Consider the following 19,719-nt stretch of genomic DNA (forward strand, 5'->3'; position numbering starts at 1 on the left):
CACGGAACTCGCCCATTTGCCACCATTCACCATTCGTCTGCATCGCACCGTTCGGATCGGGGTTTTGCTGGAGAACAGTCCGTATACCGGGTATGGGGGAATGTGCCCACGTTCGCACATTATTCTTGCGCTTCACTACTATCCCGCGAACCGTCACATAAATCACATGTGAGCAGATGCAAACGTGGGCTAACTATATTTACCCTACGCCAAATGGTGACGGCCAACCCGTTCGCGGTTCCCAGCAAGAAACAAATAAATCCTTCATCCTGTACGGATCCCGTGATCGAAACGCGTGGTGTGGTTTGTGGTCCCGTCATAATCGCACAATATTGCGCACCTTGTAGAGCACTTGAGCACCGTACCACTAAAGCCATTCCCAGCACATGGGCATGTAGCATGTGGAAATATGATAGCGCTTTATGAGATTTTTCCAATCCCGCTTACTTGCCTTATGCTATTTGCAATGCGTCCCGATGCCACCTTTGCTAATCGCACAGGTTGCACAGTAGATGTTCGGTGGAGATGTTCCCGGATGTCGTACAGCCCGTCCGGTGGTAAATGGGTGCGGTTGACCTTTACTGCGAGTTATTTGTGTGATGTTGACATTTGAAGCAGTAACCATTATCATCCATATTCGCTACGGATGGGGAAAGCAGTTTAATATTTTGATAGCATTTTCATTACTAAGGGGAAATGGGTAGTTCCAGGTAATAGAATTTGCAACATAACGTTTACTTCTGAAGCATTGTTTAAGGCTTTTGTTCAAAGAATCCCTACAGTCGTTCGTGAAAAGGTCAGAAATGATTTTAAGTCACGATATTTTTGAATTCTGAAAAAGTAGGTGAAATAATGATTTTCACATTAATTTGGAGACATTTCCTTCTCCAAACAATTCCGGGTGTTAAAAATATTTCAAATTAAATAGTTTTAAACCACCATTACTTATAATCTTTTTTATGAAATACAGCATAATAAAATCATAATTTAATCCTGAACTTTTTAATCCACTCAGAATCCTATCAATAATTGTAACAATTGTATCAAACCCCGTACGTTATACACCGCAAAACGTCAAGCCTTGGTGGTAACTGTTTATTGAATTGTAAACCGCCCAATGCTCATCATAAATTTTGCATCAAATTAAACCACCACACACCGTTGCATTTAATTAAACGGTCACGCCGCGTCCTTTGGCTTTCCGCTACACCGTCCAAACCCCAAACGCTTTGGTCCATATCGTGGGCAGAGCAGAGTACTACGTGCTTAATCAACCAGCAAAACTGGCAAAACTATCATTTTCTACAACATTTTCCAATCGCATACCGGGCGCACCGAAATGCAACCGGTTGAATGCATTTGTCCCCTCCCCCTTCCACCCAACCCCACCAGTGAGGAAGGTTTCACCCCGTGCTTTATACATCGTTAACAGTCTTACGGGCATCATTATTTTGCACGGATCAGTAACGCCACCCATTCCCGCTTGATGACGGCCTCCAGCCACAGTGACAGCGTGTGCTCAAATTTACAATACACTTTACACTTTGTTGTGCCGAGCTGTATCAAACCTGCCGGCCGACCGACGGATGCGTAATCAATCATGCCATCGCCAGCGGGCAAAGTGCTAATGCAAATGTATGCTCACGCTTCGGTTCATACGCCCTCGACGTCACGTTTACTGTGGATTGATCCCGCGAGCAGGACGGCGCGATGACAAATTACAATGAATCGTGCTCACTTACACCCATTTTACAAGCGACATAAAGTGAAGCATAATACGTGACACGGGCATTACCATATTCGTGACGGGTTACTCCAATCCAACCGTTGGATTACGGTAGATTCGTCTATCCTCGATCGATTTATTCACGAGCTCAACATGTCCATAATACATCTCTGTGCCTTTTTGCCTTTTTTTTCGCGTTCCCGCAGATATCCGATGACGATCGCATGAGCCTTACGACGGCCGTTTCGGATGAGGACGACGGGGAAAGTGTAATGGCCTCACCGTACAAAGCGAAAGCGACCGGTACGGCGGCCGCATCCTTCAACTGTACCGGTGCCGTGCGAAAGGCTGGGTAAGTAAAAAACATTCGCCAAACCATCAAACACTCCTTCGTATAGGGAAGTTCGAAGTTCTTAACCACCACACTCTCTCACCCTGCGACAGCTTCCTGTCGGTGAAGAAGTGGCTGCTGCGCAAGAAGCATCAGATCGAGCTGGCCCGCAAGCGCGGCTGGAAGGGCTACTGGGTGTGCCTGAAGGGTACAACCCTGCTGTTCTATCCGTGCGATTCGCGCGAAGGCCGCTCGGTTGAGGCGGCCCCGAAACATCTGATCATAGTGGACGGTGCGATCATGCAACCGATACCGGAACATCCGAAGCGGGACTACATCTTCTGCCTCAGCACGGCGTTCGGCGATGCGTACCTGTTCCAGGCGCCGTGCCAGGTCGAGCTGGAGAACTGGGTGAACAGCATACACAGTGCCTGCGCAGCAGCGTTCGCTAGACATCGCGGCAAGACTGGGACGCTGCATCTGCTGCAGGAGGAAATATTCCGCCTCGAGAAAGCAATAGAATCGGTAAGTGATGTTACGTTGTTTGGTTCAAGTTACTAGATCTTCCTTTTCGGATCTGATTTAAAATATACCGCGTCATTCAAATTCCCAGGGATTTGCGTCACCCAAATATTAGTGACGCTCTCATACACTTGAAATACATTTTTCGATCGATTTGTTGATGCGGAATCGATAGATCTTCTTGGTATAAATTGGTAATAAACAACAAAATGGGGATTTTAAGCTTCTATGGAAAAGTTTTGTGCTTTTTAAAAAATCGAACAAATGTATCACAGGATGAGAGAAAAACTGAACGAACATTGAGGGCGGTTAAGTGTTAACCCAGTTTTCTTTTCATCATTTAAGACAGCTCACCTATTTTTAAGAATTTTGTTGGAGATGCTGGTGAAAGATGCGATGGGGTTCAAGAATCGCCTAATCGAATCAAGGAACTAATTTTGTACAGTTCGATCAGCTTTTGTTTAAATGAACTAACGAAAACGTTGTTCGTCAAATTATGTTTAAGCTCTCGAAAAGTGCTCTGGATATACTATGTATCCCATGTCACAGGTCGGCTGATAATTGTTTGGCCTAACACATAGATCGCACTAGTAGATTTTTATCCATATCTTTTTTAGTTTGCACCAACCTTCAAACGAGTGCTGTCAACATTTGACAGCTCTCGGACAATAACCTAGTAGGCTAGAGCAATTTTTGTGACGCAATTTTTGCGCTTTGAGTAATCATGGAAAAGAAGGAATTTCGCCTGATGATAAAGCATTGGTTTTTGAAGGGTAAAAATACAGTTAAAGCCAAAAATTGGTTTGATGAAGAGTTTTTGGATATTGCTCCACCAAAATCAACGATCAAATATTGGTACGCTAAATTTAAACGTGGTGAAATAAGCACTGAGGACAGTGAACACAAACAAAAACATTAAAAAATTCAACAAATTTATTAAAAGCAACCATAATGTGAAGTTGATCGAGATAGCTGACACCCTAAAGATGGCTAAGGAATGTGTTGGACATATCGTTCACGAGTATTTAAATATGAGACACTCACATTTGACCAAAAACAACAACGATTTGATGATTTGGTGCAGTGTTTGGAGCAGTTTAAGCGACTTAAATCCGATTTTGGCAAGGTTATGGCGTCAGGTTTTTTGGGATTCGCAAGGATCGATTATCTTGAGAAATGAAATACCATGAATATAATCGGTGTATCACCTGGAAGGGATGTACGTTGAATAAAAAAATAATTTTGAAAAAAAAAGTATTTTACTGTCATAGGCCAAACAATTATCAGCCCACCTGTTATGTAACTATGTAATACAAATGTTCTAAAACAAATACTCCAATGTGACCCGATTACTTTCCTTCCCAAAACACAGGATCACAAGCTCAAGCATATGGCTGATCTGCAGCAGAGTGTTGTCACCGATGCGGACACACGCCACCAGATCCAGCAGCAGATCCTCCAGTGGGAAGAAAACCTCGAACGTCTGCACTGCGAACAGTTCCGTCTGCGCTGCTACATGGCCTCGCTGCAGAACGGCGAGCTGCCCAATCCGAAGTCGCTTCTAACGCACGTGTCACGCCCCACGAAGAATACGCTCAACAAGCTCGGTGTCTTTACGGTTTCGTCGTTCCACGCGTTCATCTGCGCCCGGTCGCCGTCGCTGCTGAACAATCTGCTGGCGGGCCGGGGCGCTACCAAACGTCGGCCACCGATTCTGTCGCGGTCGAACAGTGGCTCCAGCAGGCGCTCGATGCAAATCAACTCGCGCGATGAGCCGGAAAAGAGCTACAAGGTCGCGCTGCCGGAAAACACCTTCGCCACGGTGTATCTGCGCGAGGGCATGTCGGTGGAGGAGTTCCTGGCGAGCGCGTGCAGTCGCAAGAATCTCAACCCGATGGAACACTTCGTGCGGGTGAAGAAGCGCCGGGATATGGAAGATCACAACTACTTTGTTCCTCACAGAAACGATTTGATTGAAACATATGTAAGTATGCGTGATGTGCGTTGCAACGCGCCATGTCCTTATGTCCCATTTTGTTTCTCCCCTTCAGCTACACACCCATGAGGTAGTGGAAGTGTGCGCAAAAATTTTATATCAAGTAGAACTACAACGAACAACGCTCGAGCAAATGTGGGGCTTCTCGGTGGAGGCGGAACTGATCGAGAACGCTGACCGGCAGGACGAGCTCTGCTGCTACGTGAGCCGCGTCGAGGACAAGAGTGTTGCCATGCAGAACGGTACGTAGCGCTGTCTTACGATACACTCCCGAACCTGTCTTATCGCTCCGATCCGATTTCTTTAGGTGTCATTAAAGGTGATGAAATAATTGTGATAAACGGTGCAATCGTTTCCGACCTGGACATGATGTACTTGGAAAGTGTGCTTCAGGAAGAACAAGCCTTATGCATGATGATGAGGTAAATGCTGCTGCTCATGCTTTTATTCCTTTTTGCTAAACCCAGATTTGGGAACTCGGTACACTCTAACCTTTATCTCGTCAGATCTTCCCGCACGGAACCACCGGATCTCGTCGGCATCATGCGCTCTACCGATGATATTATCGAATCGCTGGTGTGTCCTCCACCACCATCGGATCCACCGGTTATCAGCGAAGAGATGATATCAGGCCTAATCGTTCCCGCACCTGGTTGGCGTAAGTATCGATCGCATTTCCACGATTCCACGTTGCATTTGATTCTATTCCCGCCTCGCGTTCACGTTGGGCCCGTATTGAATTTACGCCAAAATCACATACCTACCTGTGTTCTTCTGTCAAATGACGTTCAAAGGACGTTCGTGTATTGCAGGCAAGGAGGTCTATTCACCCGAGGTCGAAAGCTCTCCAGCACCGTCCTCCAACGATCCACACCTGTCAGCGATGGACCGCTCGAAACCGTCGTCGCGCACCAGCAGCTTCGAGATTGAGAATCTGCTCAAATCAGCTGAACAGGTAACCGGATTCTGCCGGTCACCGCAGGAGACACGCAAATCCAGCCCAACCGGTTCGGTCGCATCATCCGTGTCGAACGTCATGCTGACCCCATCGCGCCAGCTAACCGATGCCGAGAAGCTACGCAAGGTTATTCTCGAGCTGGTTGATACCGAGAAATCGTACGTGAAGGTGAGTCTTCCTCGAAGGAAAACATCCTTCCTCGCTGGAACGTCTAATAATTGTTTTCTTTCGCACCTGAAATAGCACCTGAACAACCTGCTCGAGTACTATCTGGAGCCGCTGAAACGTGAAACATTCCTGTCGAATGCCGAAATTACCGCACTGTTTGGCAATATCCAAGAGATTGTTACATTCCAGCGTCAGTTCTTGAACAACCTCGAAGAGGCGCTTGATCTCGAGCCAGACTTCCATCAGCTGGAGCACCCTAGTCAGTTTAAGGTAAAGCAGATATTCACGCTCATATTTGTTTGGGGCATTCTTTAACTATTCCTATATTTATAACCCAACAGAATGTACTGTTCGCAATCGGATCTGCATTTTTGTACTACGTTAACCACTTTAAGCTATACTCGTCCTTCTGTGCCAGCCACAGCAAGGCACAGAAAGTTCTGCATCCAAGTAAGTTTCCGACCCTTCTCCAGCGAAAATGCCTTCTGCTCCGTTTTTTTTGCTTAACTCCCACCATCCATCTTTCATCGCAGATGAAGGCAATCAAGCACTGCAGGAGTTCCTGGCCGCAAGAAACCCGAAGCAACAGCACAGCAGCACACTGGAATCATTCCTCATCAAACCGATACAGCGCATTCTCAAGTATCCGCTGCTGCTGCAACAGCTGCGCAACCTCACCGACCCGAATGCGGCCGAGCATCTGCATCTGGTCGAGGCACTCAAAGGCATGGAGAAGGTGGCGGAACACATCAACGAAATGCAGCGCATCCACGAAGAGTACGGTGCGATCTTCGATCATCTCTTCCGCCAGCACCAGAAGTCCTGCAAGCAACCGATCGATCTCAGCCCTGGTAGTATGGACACAAACTGTCCCCACAATTAACGTTCCCAAACTATTCGGCTTTCGTTCGCGTGTTTATGTGTTTGTTTTTTGTTTGCTTTCATCAAAATTTCCAACCTTCATTGCCCGTTTGGCACTATAACAGATCTACAATTTTGCCCTCTCTTACCCACCAAACGACCTAGGTGATCTGCTCTACTATGGTGGCGTCGAGTGGCTCAATATCAGTGACTTCCTCGGCAAGATAAAGAAGGGTCTCGAGCTACACGCGATGTGCTTCGTCTTCAAGTCGGCTGTCGTGTTCCTGTGCAAGGAGCGTTTGCGTCAGAAGAAAAAACTCATGGTACGGTTTGACAATGGTCCCGGGGAGAGATGTCTGAGACGTCTACAAAAACTAACCTTTTTTGATGCGATATCCCTTTACTTCTACACAGGGTGTTTCGAGTAAGAACGCTACGAACGAGGTGGAGATCATCCGCTATCAGGTGCTGATACCGGTCACCGAGGTACAGGTAAGGGCTTCCTCCGCCAAGGACATGGACTCACACTTCCTCTGGGAGCTGATACACCTCCGATCCCAGCTCCAACGCCGGTCGGAGAAAGTTTACGTACTATCGAACAGGTAAAGCACTTTCTTAATCTCCACCTGCAGCACTGCAGCCACATACAAAGCGTTGCGGAAAGTTGCTCGTTCGATGGAGGGAAAGTTTTCAATCACACACTCAATCGCGCTGAACGTAACGGGATGAAAAACAATTTCAGCGTCTCGCCGGATGAAAGCGGAGATTTTTTTTTTTGCGCTATCCGCCACGAAGACAAACACGTACACATATGCACTTAAGCTGCTGGTACATATTCCGTACCGAACCGAAGTTGCACGGAATAACAGAAATCAATTAATTTAAATCGGATTACGATGCACCTCGGTCCTGCGACTGTACCGAGCGGCGAAAGGTAAGGTTTCTTAACCGGGCCCTTTCCCTTTCGCTTCCACAGGACACAATCGTACACTATATTGCAAAATTTTCTACCATCGCTTGGAAAAGTTTCCAATCCAGTTGTACGATGTTTTTCTTCGCTGTAAACTTGCCCAGAAGTAAAGCGATCCAATAGCACTGTTTGCCAAGATCGATGCATTACATGGACTTTTCCTTTTCCTATCGTGCCCGCAATTTTTGCGGATTAGCAGGGAAGCTTTTTAAGCTAACGTAATGGCTCTCGGAACGGAACGATGATTGAAGAATACAACTCCGGTCCACTATTTTCCTTCTCGCACCGTACGTCGTCGCAGTAATTGACGTTCGTTGCTCGATTCATCTCAACCTCGTTTTATCTCGGTCCTGATGAAAAACACAAGCCTGAAGCAGGTCGTGAGATGAACGAGCTGGAAGGCAACGATTGTTTCGCTCGGTCACGGTTGGTATTGGGGTGTGGTTTCGTGTTTGCTTCCACCAAGATGTTGCGAGGTTTTAAAGCAAACGGAAATACTTTAGCAGAAGCGTACCGTACTAACCTAACCTTCCTTCCATCGAACGAACGTTCAACATTCCAGCGTGTTTGCTATTGCTTATCCGGAATTTATTTATTCAACCTACGGCTACCATCCCATCCCAACAGTACCGCCGAGTTTCGCAACGCGTTCCTCAAGACAATCCGACAGATCATACGGGAAAGCGTTCGCAATATGTCGATACCGTCGCTCAAGAGCATGGGCGGCAGCACGAACTCGATGACGGGCGTCGGAAATTCCTCCGGAAATTCGCAAACTCTCGAACGACCGAAGCAGCAGGTTTGTTTCGCAAAACTTCCAGCGTCCTTGTAACGCAGTACGTGTAAAGTTTTATCTGTAAACTTTTGCTCTCCCCGTGCTTTTTCCTGCAGCCACAGATCATGCAGGGCTCCCAGACGCTTGGCAAGCCGAAGAAATCCAAGATCAATCAGCGTCACTCGTCTGGAAATATCGACTACGATAACACGACCTCGGGCAGCCAGGAAGCGGATGATCCACCGGTACCACAGTACAGCGGTCAGTTCCGTATGCGCAGCAAGACGGTGGGCGATGTCGGAGGTAAGACGACCAGCACCAAAGCAAAACCCATCGAATGTGCTCGAACTCTGGTCTAACGTCTGGTTCGCTTCCCTTTTGCTAGAGCAAGTAGCTGCCTGCAGACGGAACATGAGCGAGCGTGAGCAGGAAAAACCGGACCCCGGCACCAAATCGGAAGGGGAGGATGATTCGCAGCAGGGCACGGTTAAGCCGAAATCGTCCCTGGGCAAAACACCGAATCATCTAACGCTGAGGTAAGTGTTTTATCTCGCCCAATGTTCGAAAACTTTACGTCGGAACTAATGTGAACGGAACCCTTTTTCGTTTTTCGCTTTTTGTTGCCGTGAATGCACAGCACCACCTCTACGCTATCTGTGGGCAGCACCGGCAGCCAGGCGCGCCTGATACAGTCGTCCCATCCGCCGGCCACCTACCATCCGGTACTGATGAAGGATCTAGGTAAGCGACTTTCTCCCAGTAGCGATAAGAGTGTTGTAGAGATGTTTGAACCGACGAATGGCCCGAGCGCCACCGAGAAGCGACCGAACCAAACCGACCAAGCGGACAATGCGATGGATAAGCATCTCAAGAACCTCAATCTCGACAGTCTGATAGAGACGGACATAGTAGAGTACATGGAGAATCTTAAGGAAAAGCATCTAGAAAGCGAACAGACCGGGCAGGGTAGTGACAGCACAGTTCCAACACACGCCGGTAGCGTTACACCGGCCGTAGTTGCCTCACCGCCACCACTAGCACGCTCACCACCGACCTCAGACACTGCTGGTACAGCATCAAAACCGACACTACAGACAACCCACACACAGCACACAACCACAACGACATCTCCACCCCCCAACTCCTACATTCCATCCCCGAAGAAATCCCACCCCGACGGCCGGCCATCGTTGTCGAAGACCGAATCCACCGACGTACCAGTGGACATGTCGTCCAGTTCCGGGTCGGGCAAAAGCGATGACAGCTGCTCGGAACACACGGGCGAGAAACCGTCACCCACGGGCGCAGCGAAGGAACGGCTCAGCTCGTCCGAGGGTGACGGTGGTTCTCATCCGGAGCAGCAGCGTTACACGCTGAGTGCATCGTCGGCGAACTCGTCGCCTGATGGTACGCTGAGCCCGAAGCTGGAGAAAACCAAGTCACCGAAGCGCATGAAGTCGGTGGAGCGCGAAAAGAGCCCTATACGTATCATAAAGATTAAGTCACCGCGCAACAGTATCGACATCGAGCGGCACGTGCGTATCGAGAAGAGTCCGGACAGGGCGCGGCGTGCCTCCAGCCCAAGTGCTGCTGTTGCTGCTGCTGCTGCTGCTGCAGGTGGTGCTGGTCCCACTACCACCGGCAAGAAGGCATCCGAGGGTGGAATACTGAAGAAGAAGCAACCGAACGGTGGCGCTATCGTCGGTGGAATTCTGAAGCGTTCGTCGAGTCCCTCCGTCGGTAGCAAACCGTCCGAAAGTTCGGACAGTACCGCGTCGAAAACGGACGCTAACTTGTCTTCCGACTATGAGCAATATCAAACTGCGACCGGTAACCGGTGCTATCTTTCGCTGTCCACCGAGTATCTTGGGGTCGAGAAGGACTATCCACATATCTATCAGAACACCCGCGAGGAGAAGGTTCGGCGGGCGAAGCGAAGTGCGTCCGTTGGCAGCACTGAACGGATGCGCTCGGTCGAGGGTTACGAATCTTCCTGCGGCTACTCGCCCAACACCAGCTTCGATGCTTCCTCCGTGGAGGGTAGCAAAAAGCGCTACAGTATCTCCTCAGAACGTTCCAACAATGACTACCGGAAGTCGTACAGTCGCTCTAGCTCCCCGCTCAACGTGTACAGCCGCGACGTTTCCCCGAGCCGCTGCTATGCCCGCGGACTCTCTCCACAGACCTCCCTGACGCGAGGTCTTTCGCTATCGCCCCAATCCTCATTCAAAGGAATTTCTCCCCAGAGTTCGTTCAGCCGAGGTCCTTCACCGCAGCGAGGCTATAACAGCCGTGGTCCATCTCCACAGCGTTCCGGCCACACCAGTCGTGGCGCTTCACCGATGCGTGGTGGGTACTATCGGGGTAGCACGTCACCGCACAGCTACGGGCGCGGCTTATCACCACAGCAGAGTTACAGCAGCCGTGGTCCTTCACCCACCCGGACCCCGAACTACCCGCGTGGGTTGTCGCCCCAGCGTCGCGGAAGTCGCCATTACTCACCACCGAAAGATCATCACCGCGGTGGAGTTTCTCCCCAGCGGTTCTACAGCCGTGTACCGTCGCCCGAGCGCCACTACGAGCGTCCGCGCGGTCCAATCCCGATTCCGAAAAGTCACAGCCGGGGTGCCTCACCGCAGCGCACGTACCGGTTGACGCCCTCGCGCTCCATCGACAGTTCCTCGTTTCTGGATTACGATCAAAACCCGAACCTGCACTACGCCCGTATCGAGCACGATCGGCGCGCCTACCAGCAGCAGCACCAGCAGCAACTTCAACAGCAACACCAACACCATCTGCAGCAGCAGCAGCAGCAGCAGTACGCTGCCCAATCGCACGCTTCTTGTATGGAGTGCATCATGCAGGACATGAAGCCTCCATAGCAAAAAGCCCGCGCACGGCAGAGTCGTGCGCGGAAGAAATCGTCCCGGGCCAGACTGTACCATCAGGCAAGCTTCGACAAATCACCCTCGTTCGATCACGACGAAATTCACGTTTAATCTCGTGCGTTTTGGTTGTGTTCAATTAATGGTGCTTAACGTTCAAACCCCGGAAACGATACCAAACGGCAATGGGATGACATCGAGAGCAATATCAAACACACAGTTCACAGCAAAACTACCCACACCAAGCGCAGCTCAATCAATCCCTTCTGTTCCATCCACAACAATCGCAGCACCCAAAAGTAAACTCTCCTTTCCCTCCCCTATGGCTTTGTAGCAGTAAAATCAAAAACTTAAATTAATCAAAACAGTAACCACGAGAGTGAGTGAGTGAAATGCACCGGGTGCCGTCCCGGTAGCATAAACAACCGTTCAAAAACAACCATACAACACGAGCAAAAGAAATAGTCGATATACAATTACCACTATATATGAATATCCAAACTACGGTTGGCAGAATTCCACACCGATACATTAACCTCAACATGTAGAGCGAGCAATAAGTACAGCAGAAGCAGAAGAAGAGATGTAATCAAAACACTGTCACTAAATCAAACCACTAGCCTTGCAGACTAACTTCGTTGGATTTGTTGTATCATTTCAACCCGTAAGCCGCCGTGGTGTTTGTCCAACCATCCACACGATATCCTTCTCCTTCCGTTACATTACCACCACGACCCCGGAGCACGTTGCGGAGCGACTCATTCAAATTGGTTTCAAAAGTGACACTAAGTTTCACACACTACGCGTCCCAAACTGTAGCACATTGTAATGTTTCCACCTTCCGCCCAGGCGGACGGCTAGACTTTCGGGACCCAAAACCCCCACTAAAAAGGGGGTTAAATATTCAAATTTGCAACAAGTAAACCACTCCATTTCACGCCCTTTTTGCTGCGCCTTTGCGCGTGTCGGTGGACAATCTGTTTTACCCCCCTCCCCCCAAACTCCCCCCCTTTCGGCCAAACACTATTTCCGGCCTCGTGTCGGCGACAGTCCGCGCACATGGAATCCTGCTGGTGCTGCACGTCAAACTGCGTCGGGTCGGGTCGGACGGTTCCAAAATTAAATTACCGGCAAACCGCAACTTTGCTGCTGCTACGGGTCGAGGCTTCTTTGCCGTTGCCCGGCAAGGATGGCGTGAGAAAATCGAATGACCACGGAAACGAAACATCGCCCCGGTAACTGGGGCTGCAGGAATTCAATTACGTGCTGCAACGAAACCGCAACCGTGCCCCGTCGACTGTCGACGATTGACTCCAGTGTGTCCTCCGACCAAGTTCCCCGGTTCAAGTCGTGTCCCTGATCCTTTGGCCAGGGAAAAACATAAACGTATGTTTGGGCGATGATCCCGTTGTTTTAAGCTCCCCCACACCTTACACACAATCATCCTTGATATCCGTTCCAACAAACGAAACAAACGAAGGACAACCGGATAGGCAAAGGTAGTACTGCTGTAGGAACACAATCCGACAGTTAATACACGTATACGTACCCAAATATACACACATACACACATATATATAATTGCAACAGAATACAAGTGCAGCCCGTGTTAAACCACAAGTATCTCATAATCAAGTACTACCGCTAGTAACGGCATATACCACAATCTTATTCGTAGTGTGAAAGTTTTCTCCCTCTTCCTGAGATGTACCGCAATAGTGCTGCAATAGAGCTGCGAGTCAATATGAAATCAATGTAACCGAAACAACCAACTCAAAAACTAACGAAAGTCAAAGCGAAACGTACACACATACACACACACACACAATATCTAGGGAAAAAGGTGTTAGCAAAACCAATATTCATACTAATATAAAATATACACATACACGCAAGGTAACAATTGTAATACAGGTGAGTTTATACAAGATAATGAAGTGTAACAAAACATACCGCGCTCTTATAGCCCAATAACCGTGTTAACGTAGGACGTAGTAACCGCAACAAGCGTAACATCAATATTAAAAACAACAAAAAAAAACCCACAATATACTTAACATATTCGAACAATAATAGTCAACGTTGTGTAGGTCGGAACACACCAAAACAAAAAAAAACAACAACAAAACTCCTCCTCCTCCTCCCCCCTGAAAGGATGTTCCGGATGGCCGGAAGGAATTGAAGGTACGAGTGCGTGTGTGTATGAGCAGATGATACCTTACCGATGATGCGCAAGGTACTTCTTTTCAGTTCCACCAATATGATCCTTCGATGCCCTTTTTTGGGCACACATATATTACATATATATAGTGGAGCGATGCGAATAACGCCACCAGTGAGAGGCGTTCAGTAGTCACCGGGCGTAACGAGAATGTTCGATGAAAATGTTGTGATTTTGTGCCAATTATCTTATAAGCCAGGGCGATACATTCCGATATATATATATTGATTACCGGTATTTGATATGATAAAAGCGATTTTAATACTAAGCGATGGCGTTAACGTAACGCGCCTGCTCATTTGCCGATGTTGTTGCGCATGTTCCAGTGCAGCGGACACATTGCACCTGACACGTAACCTTAGTTTAGGGAGGCTATAGTTTATTCTACTCTTTGCCAATATTACACTAGGGTGCCCACCATTCGTCTGTTGGAATCGTTAGTAAACCATTTTCTTACAAACTTTATACAGTCAATACAAACGTTCCGTTCGTGAGGACGAATGATGGTTGTTGTTGCAAGACTTTAGCAAAACCCAGCAAACAGCAGTAAACAATACGACAATCGGTTAAAGAGCACGTGACCAGCGTTGGTCCGCGTGCTCGTACGTTGTTAGGCTGTTCCAGTGCCACAGAGGGAAACGCGTCACCTATCCGTAACGGTGCACCTTACTTACAGCGTTACAGCGTTACAGCGTTACAGCGTTTTGCGTTGCTTAAGTTGTAGCGCGCCGTTACAACTACAATTGTAATCGTAATCGACCCGTTGGTAGTTTTTTTGTGTGTGGAATTAATTATTAGATTTAATTACTTTTTTCTCATTGAAATATCGACTCAAGCGAAACTTTGAACAAAAAAAAACATGGCGCCTGAAACGGACGACAGTAACGGGGCCGGATTAGCGTTAATGATAGTTACATAAGTAAGAAGCAGCGAAAAAAAACGGTGGTTTTATAAAAGTACCCCTTACTACATTAAGACATCGCATCAACGCAAGTTAGATAGACATTTTAACCGATACGTTCACTAATTCCGCTGATCCGTTGTTTCAACCATTTCAAACCCCAACAAAACGAAACGATTTCGCGCGACTTAAGCTATCAAAGCACCAGCTCCTTGTAAAACGGGACATTTTAAGCCAAAAACAATTGCACTGATTATTCTTAACTCGGATATGAATCACTATATATGTAGCCAAAAGGGAAAGCAACCGTTTAACACTTTAACAACAAATATATCTTACGAGAATTCTATTTTTCTACAATGCATCTTTTATCGCTTGGACGGTTAGAGCGCGCGTGGTCGTCAGAGTCGGCGAGGCAGTTAGATGAAAGCTAGCTAGAATTTTAAAACGAAAGCATGGAATTTAATTAACCACATTTGTTACACACTTTTCGCATGACTCTATTAGTACCGAAGGCCCGCCCGGGGTCACGTAGCCCGGAGACGGTGGCACCAGGTTGGAAAGGATGTTTAGTTAGGCAAGAGAGTTTTTCATATTGCTGTTAGACTATTTTCGCTTTTAGTCAACCGAGTACGAACTATCGAGCGGATACAGAGGCACGCAAACATGCGTTTGTTAACATTTTGTCTGTTTTTCCTTCCGTCTTCATCCTGTCCGATTGGTACGAAGTCTTTTAAAAAACCGTAGCAACCATTCTAGTGTCCAAGTGATGCGATTTAAAAACAAAAACATGACAACATATTTTACAACAACACCTGCATGCTGTTGCAATGCTGTTGTGCATGCGTTCCACACGGTTCGTCGACAATGACAGGAAGGACAAAATACACACACGCACACACACACACATACTCACGAACACGAACAATACAGCGATAAGTTAATGGTGCGATATGAGACTAATGCAGCTGCACACGATTGACCTAACAAACTGAACAACAACATTTAGGAAAAATAGATAAAAAAAAAACGATATAAGCAAGCATAAACCGATACCCACAGCCTTACATGCAGCGCTTTGCTGTTTGGAACCGAACGACTGTTATTTGCCGAACTAGTAAATCACTCAAACATTCCCCCGGTAACTATTAGCTATTAGCAGTGTAGTGTATACGTGGCGAATGTACCCCGACTGACAGCTTTGCAGCAGTAGTCCTCCTAGCAAATTGTCAAACCCTACCAATAACCTCACAACTAGAGAACCCTCCCCTAATCACTGAGCTAACAGCCCCCAAATCCGATAAAGCTGAACCAGTGCCGAGTAACGCCATGTAGTGTTGAGCACATTTCCACCTGTCTGCTGATGAGAGTCAGTTGCCCGTGTTAGTGTTTGAGCAAGAAATTGTAGAAACCAAATAGAAGTAATAACCAAACTGACGTACGAGGGTTCATGCACGAAAGTGTCCGATGGTTAACACACCTGTTTGCGTACCTACCTACCGTTACCTTCTTCTGCATCCACTCCAACAAAAACGGCTTTGTCCTGCCCTCAAACCCTTGTTTCACTTGCATCAACTTGTTGGCCACTCTTCTTTTAATGTGTTACAAGTTCTTTTTACCATTTTTATACTTTTTATTTAAGTGTACGATATTTATTATGATTTCTCTTGTTTTTTTCTCATTATCCTTCTTTGTTCAGTGTTGTTGTGTACAGTTTTATACCTACTTCTAGATTTTAGGTACAATAGTACAACGTTTCTTAGTACACATTATAGTTGTTCTAGAGTGATCAATAGAATAATGTATTTCCTTTTATTGTTAATAAAAAAACAAACTGTATAGCTTAATGAATATCGAACTTTCCAATCCCAACATACACACGTTATGCGCAATGTAGATCGTAAACCCTAGCGATCTTAGATACGTAGCATATGCGGTGAAATATTTGATGCAGTAAAGTACTTCTTTTGACATTTCACATCAGAACCTAGCAATATAGATCACACCATTTCAAAACTTCCCCCATCAGCAAAGTGTGTGTGTGTGTGTGTACAATACTCACTGCTTAGCACCAAGCCACCAAGCAAAACAAGCATACGAGCTGAAGGTGAGCAATGGTTACTTCAATCTTTGCAAAAATATAGATCTTAAACCTTTTATAGCCTCTAGCCCACTGTTCCACCCCACTTTGCGTTGAATCTGAATCGATCATGATCATCATCTTCTTTTTTTATGACTTGTTTTTACCTTTCTCTTTCTTTATGACTATTTTCTTCTTAATTTCTACACATAAAACTCACTCCACCAACATTTGCCTCCAATCTTCTTGATTGTTTCATTCAACTATCCTCTCACCGACCCCGGACCTTCCTGCCACTATTCTTCCGTAGGTTTTAAGTTAAGTTAGTTGAAATTGGATGTATACAAATTGAAGCAAAAAAAAAACAATACTAAATTGAACAACACCAAACCAAAAGATAAATCAAACACAGGAAAAGAAGCGAAAGCTACACTGATTTGATAATGATAATAAACAAAACAACAGTAACCACCACCAAACAACAATCAAATCAAAATCAAAACCAAAACCCTACTCTTATAAACACAACCATTCGAACAATGTCATTAAATCTGGCCATTTGTTTTTCTTTTTTAATTGTAGGATCCCCGGTGTGGAAGCCTAGAGACATGATTAGTTTAAGTGACGCCCCGTCGACATCACGTAAAGATGAAAGTAAATAAACTTTTCTCGTTACTCAACCCATCTTTCGAAGCAAAACATGCAAGAAACAAAGCAAACGCAATGCCCAATGATACCCCAAAACAAAACCTTTCATTAAAAAACCATCCTTCCAGTCTCCTTTTCCCTTTACTATCCTTCTTGATTGCAACTTCCCACAGATCGGGCAACTAACGTAAGACTCGAATTGTTACCGAGTCTCCATGACAGCGCACTAAAGCAAATGGATGCAGCTTAAATCGGTTGGGAATGATAGAGAGCAATAGAAGCATCTCGCGATCACTGTTGCAGTCGCGGACGCAATTTGTCAAACGGCTGCTGATGGCTATAGGTAGAGCGCTGAAGTTTGGGGCAGAAACAAACAGAAAGAAATAAACGTAGATCGTTTTGCATCTCTGGCACGGCATGTGTGCATGTAGGCATTTTTAAGTACTACAAATAACCGAGATCGAAAAGTGAAGGCGCCAGAGATGCTGCACACGAAAACAACTCGACCGTGAGCACAGGCGTAGGTGAATCACACAGGTTTTCTTAGCCATTAAGTTTGATGGTTATGGTTATTGTGTTGATCGTACCATCGAGCAGAGAGTAGAGCAACAAGCGCAACAGGCAGTTGGTAGTGTGTTTTCTAGCCTAGGGGGAGATCATCACTAGACGGAATAGACGTGACCGTGCGCCTAACACCCAATTGAACCCAGCCGCAACCCAAGACACTTCCTAAGCAAACGGTGTCTCTTATAGATACGTCCGTTTTCAGCTACCATCCCTTTCCTAAGACACACACACACACACAGTAATGCAAAAGCAAAATGTGAACTGATCAACTTATACATTCAAACACCTGACCTAAGGACGCTAAGCGCGTGGTCTAAGCACACCACACGCAAGCGAGAAACCAACTGAACAGCGCAGACACAGCAATCCAATCACTAGCGAGAAAGGAAGTCATTTAAACGGTTTTCCATACCTTACCAACGTACACCAAGTGGGTGTGGCACGCTGCTCGACACCCAATGTTTGTTAATCACTTCTAACCGAACCGATAGTGAGATGGACGAACACCGATGCGTTTTGGCCTGCATCGGGGCAAAAAGTTGTCAAAAGAAAGGAAGTATAAGAGGCCAAATATTAGCATCGAGCAAACCCAACAAAATCCGTAACCGTGTTTGTATTAGCGATAAAGGAAAAAATGAGCAGCGTTGAACTAGCAAACAAAAAAAAAGAACATAGATGAATGAATTATCTTTGCAAATTGCGATAGAAAAGTATTTCACACAGTTTCACACACGCGCGGCACTTACAACACAAAACGTCTAACTGACAAAACAAACAATGAAACAAAGACAAAGAAACAAAACAAAAAACGAAAGAATACACTAGTAAACAACAGACAGCAGGCAACATGAATTACATCTTTCCATTAGCATGACTAACCACAAAACCAGACAACCTGACAAACCAAACGTGCTAAGTAGAGAAGAAGAGAAGAAAAAGAAAGAACGAATGTACGAAGCGAAGATACGTTTGTGTGGAGGAAACAATGAAGAAGTGCAGAGCATACCCGTTAATAGTGTGTGTATGTGTGTTTGTGTGTTATGGGAAGAAGAGAAAAAGACGGTAATGAGAGAGAGAGAGAGAGAAAGAGAGAAATTGTTTCGAGTTTGTTTTTACCTTTTTGATCATTTTTAATCCTAAACCAATAGAATATAAAATATAAACCTGTATAATCGAGTGAAAGAATGACTAGACTTCGAATTGAGAAGCTAGCGTATGACAGCGGCTTAAAAAAAAAGAAGAAATACCACTGCAGACAAGCAAACGGGCAGACTAGTAATTAAAAACTACACACACACACACACACACAAAACAAACACACCTTTCCCGAATAAAAAGAAAACCCCCCCGGTAGAAAATAAAAGAAAAACTCACAATCTCTATCGCTCACTTACAACTAAACACTCTGATTGCGTTGTTGCGTAAACGAACGAACTTAGTGTGTTTCCGTTTTTCCTGTCTGTGGTGTTACGCAAACAGGGCAAGTCTTGCTATCTGCACCAATGGCGCTCACGTACGCAAAAAAAACCCATTCCGTACAATTGTTCTCGTTGTTTTATCGTCCCGGTGCTCGATGATCGATCGACAGCGGCACAACAATGACGAACTGATCGTACTATACTAAGTCGCAAGCAGAAACAGAGTAGAAATGTAGAGTAAATTACCAACCACACTACCACTCGGAATGGCAGCAAGTTAGGGGTAGTGTGTTAACAGTGAGCATGACGCATATGTGTGCACGGTAATGGGAAGAGCAAGGAAAATACACATAAGTAAAAAGCAAATTGGTAAAAAGCCAAAATTAAGTACACTCACACAATAGTAACAAAAAAAAAATCTACAACATCAACAAAACTTTCATGTACGATGGAAAAGGGAATTGAATTTTATAACAAACCAAAATAAAGTTAAAAAAATTAAGCCAAACTAACAGGTAGAGAAGCAAACAAAAAACACAACAGCACACACTCACACCTACACCCATACTTACAAACATACATATATATACAAGAAAAAAGCAGAAAAAAGAAGACGATTACACGAACTGTAAAAGCTCGCATAAATGCCGGAACAACAAACGAATCGATCCGAATGAGTAAAGCAATGCAAA

General features: G+C 46.0%; 1 protein-coding gene across 1 annotated transcript in view; it reads left to right on the plus strand.

Annotated features, from left to right (window-relative positions):
- Positions 1-19,074, plus strand: part of LOC128303927 (protein still life, isoform SIF type 1) — a 98,021-nt gene extending 78,947 nt beyond the window's left edge. Inside the window, exons 14-30 of the mRNA XM_053041019.1 lie at positions 1,933-2,078; positions 2,171-2,582; positions 3,952-4,563; positions 4,631-4,817; positions 4,883-4,997; positions 5,082-5,233; positions 5,388-5,701; positions 5,777-5,971; positions 6,043-6,151; positions 6,235-6,552; positions 6,728-6,885; positions 6,977-7,164; positions 8,160-8,331; positions 8,424-8,610; positions 8,693-8,843; positions 8,945-9,048; positions 16,977-19,074. Coding sequence (XP_052896979.1) covers positions 1,933-2,078; positions 2,171-2,582; positions 3,952-4,563; positions 4,631-4,817; positions 4,883-4,997; positions 5,082-5,233; positions 5,388-5,701; positions 5,777-5,971; positions 6,043-6,151; positions 6,235-6,552; positions 6,728-6,885; positions 6,977-7,164; positions 8,160-8,331; positions 8,424-8,610; positions 8,693-8,843; positions 8,945-9,048; positions 16,977-17,056 — 3,600 coding nt within the window. The 3' untranslated portion in view covers positions 17,057-19,074. The remainder of the gene's footprint in view (positions 1-1,932; positions 2,079-2,170; positions 2,583-3,951; positions 4,564-4,630; positions 4,818-4,882; positions 4,998-5,081; positions 5,234-5,387; positions 5,702-5,776; positions 5,972-6,042; positions 6,152-6,234; positions 6,553-6,727; positions 6,886-6,976; positions 7,165-8,159; positions 8,332-8,423; positions 8,611-8,692; positions 8,844-8,944; positions 9,049-16,976) is intronic.
- The last annotated feature ends 645 nt before the right edge of the window (positions 19,075-19,719 follow it).

This window comes from Anopheles moucheti, chromosome 3 (genome assembly GCF_943734755.1).
Source record: "Anopheles moucheti chromosome 3, idAnoMoucSN_F20_07, whole genome shotgun sequence".
Classification (NCBI taxonomy): Eukaryota; Metazoa; Arthropoda; class Insecta; order Diptera; family Culicidae; genus Anopheles; species Anopheles moucheti.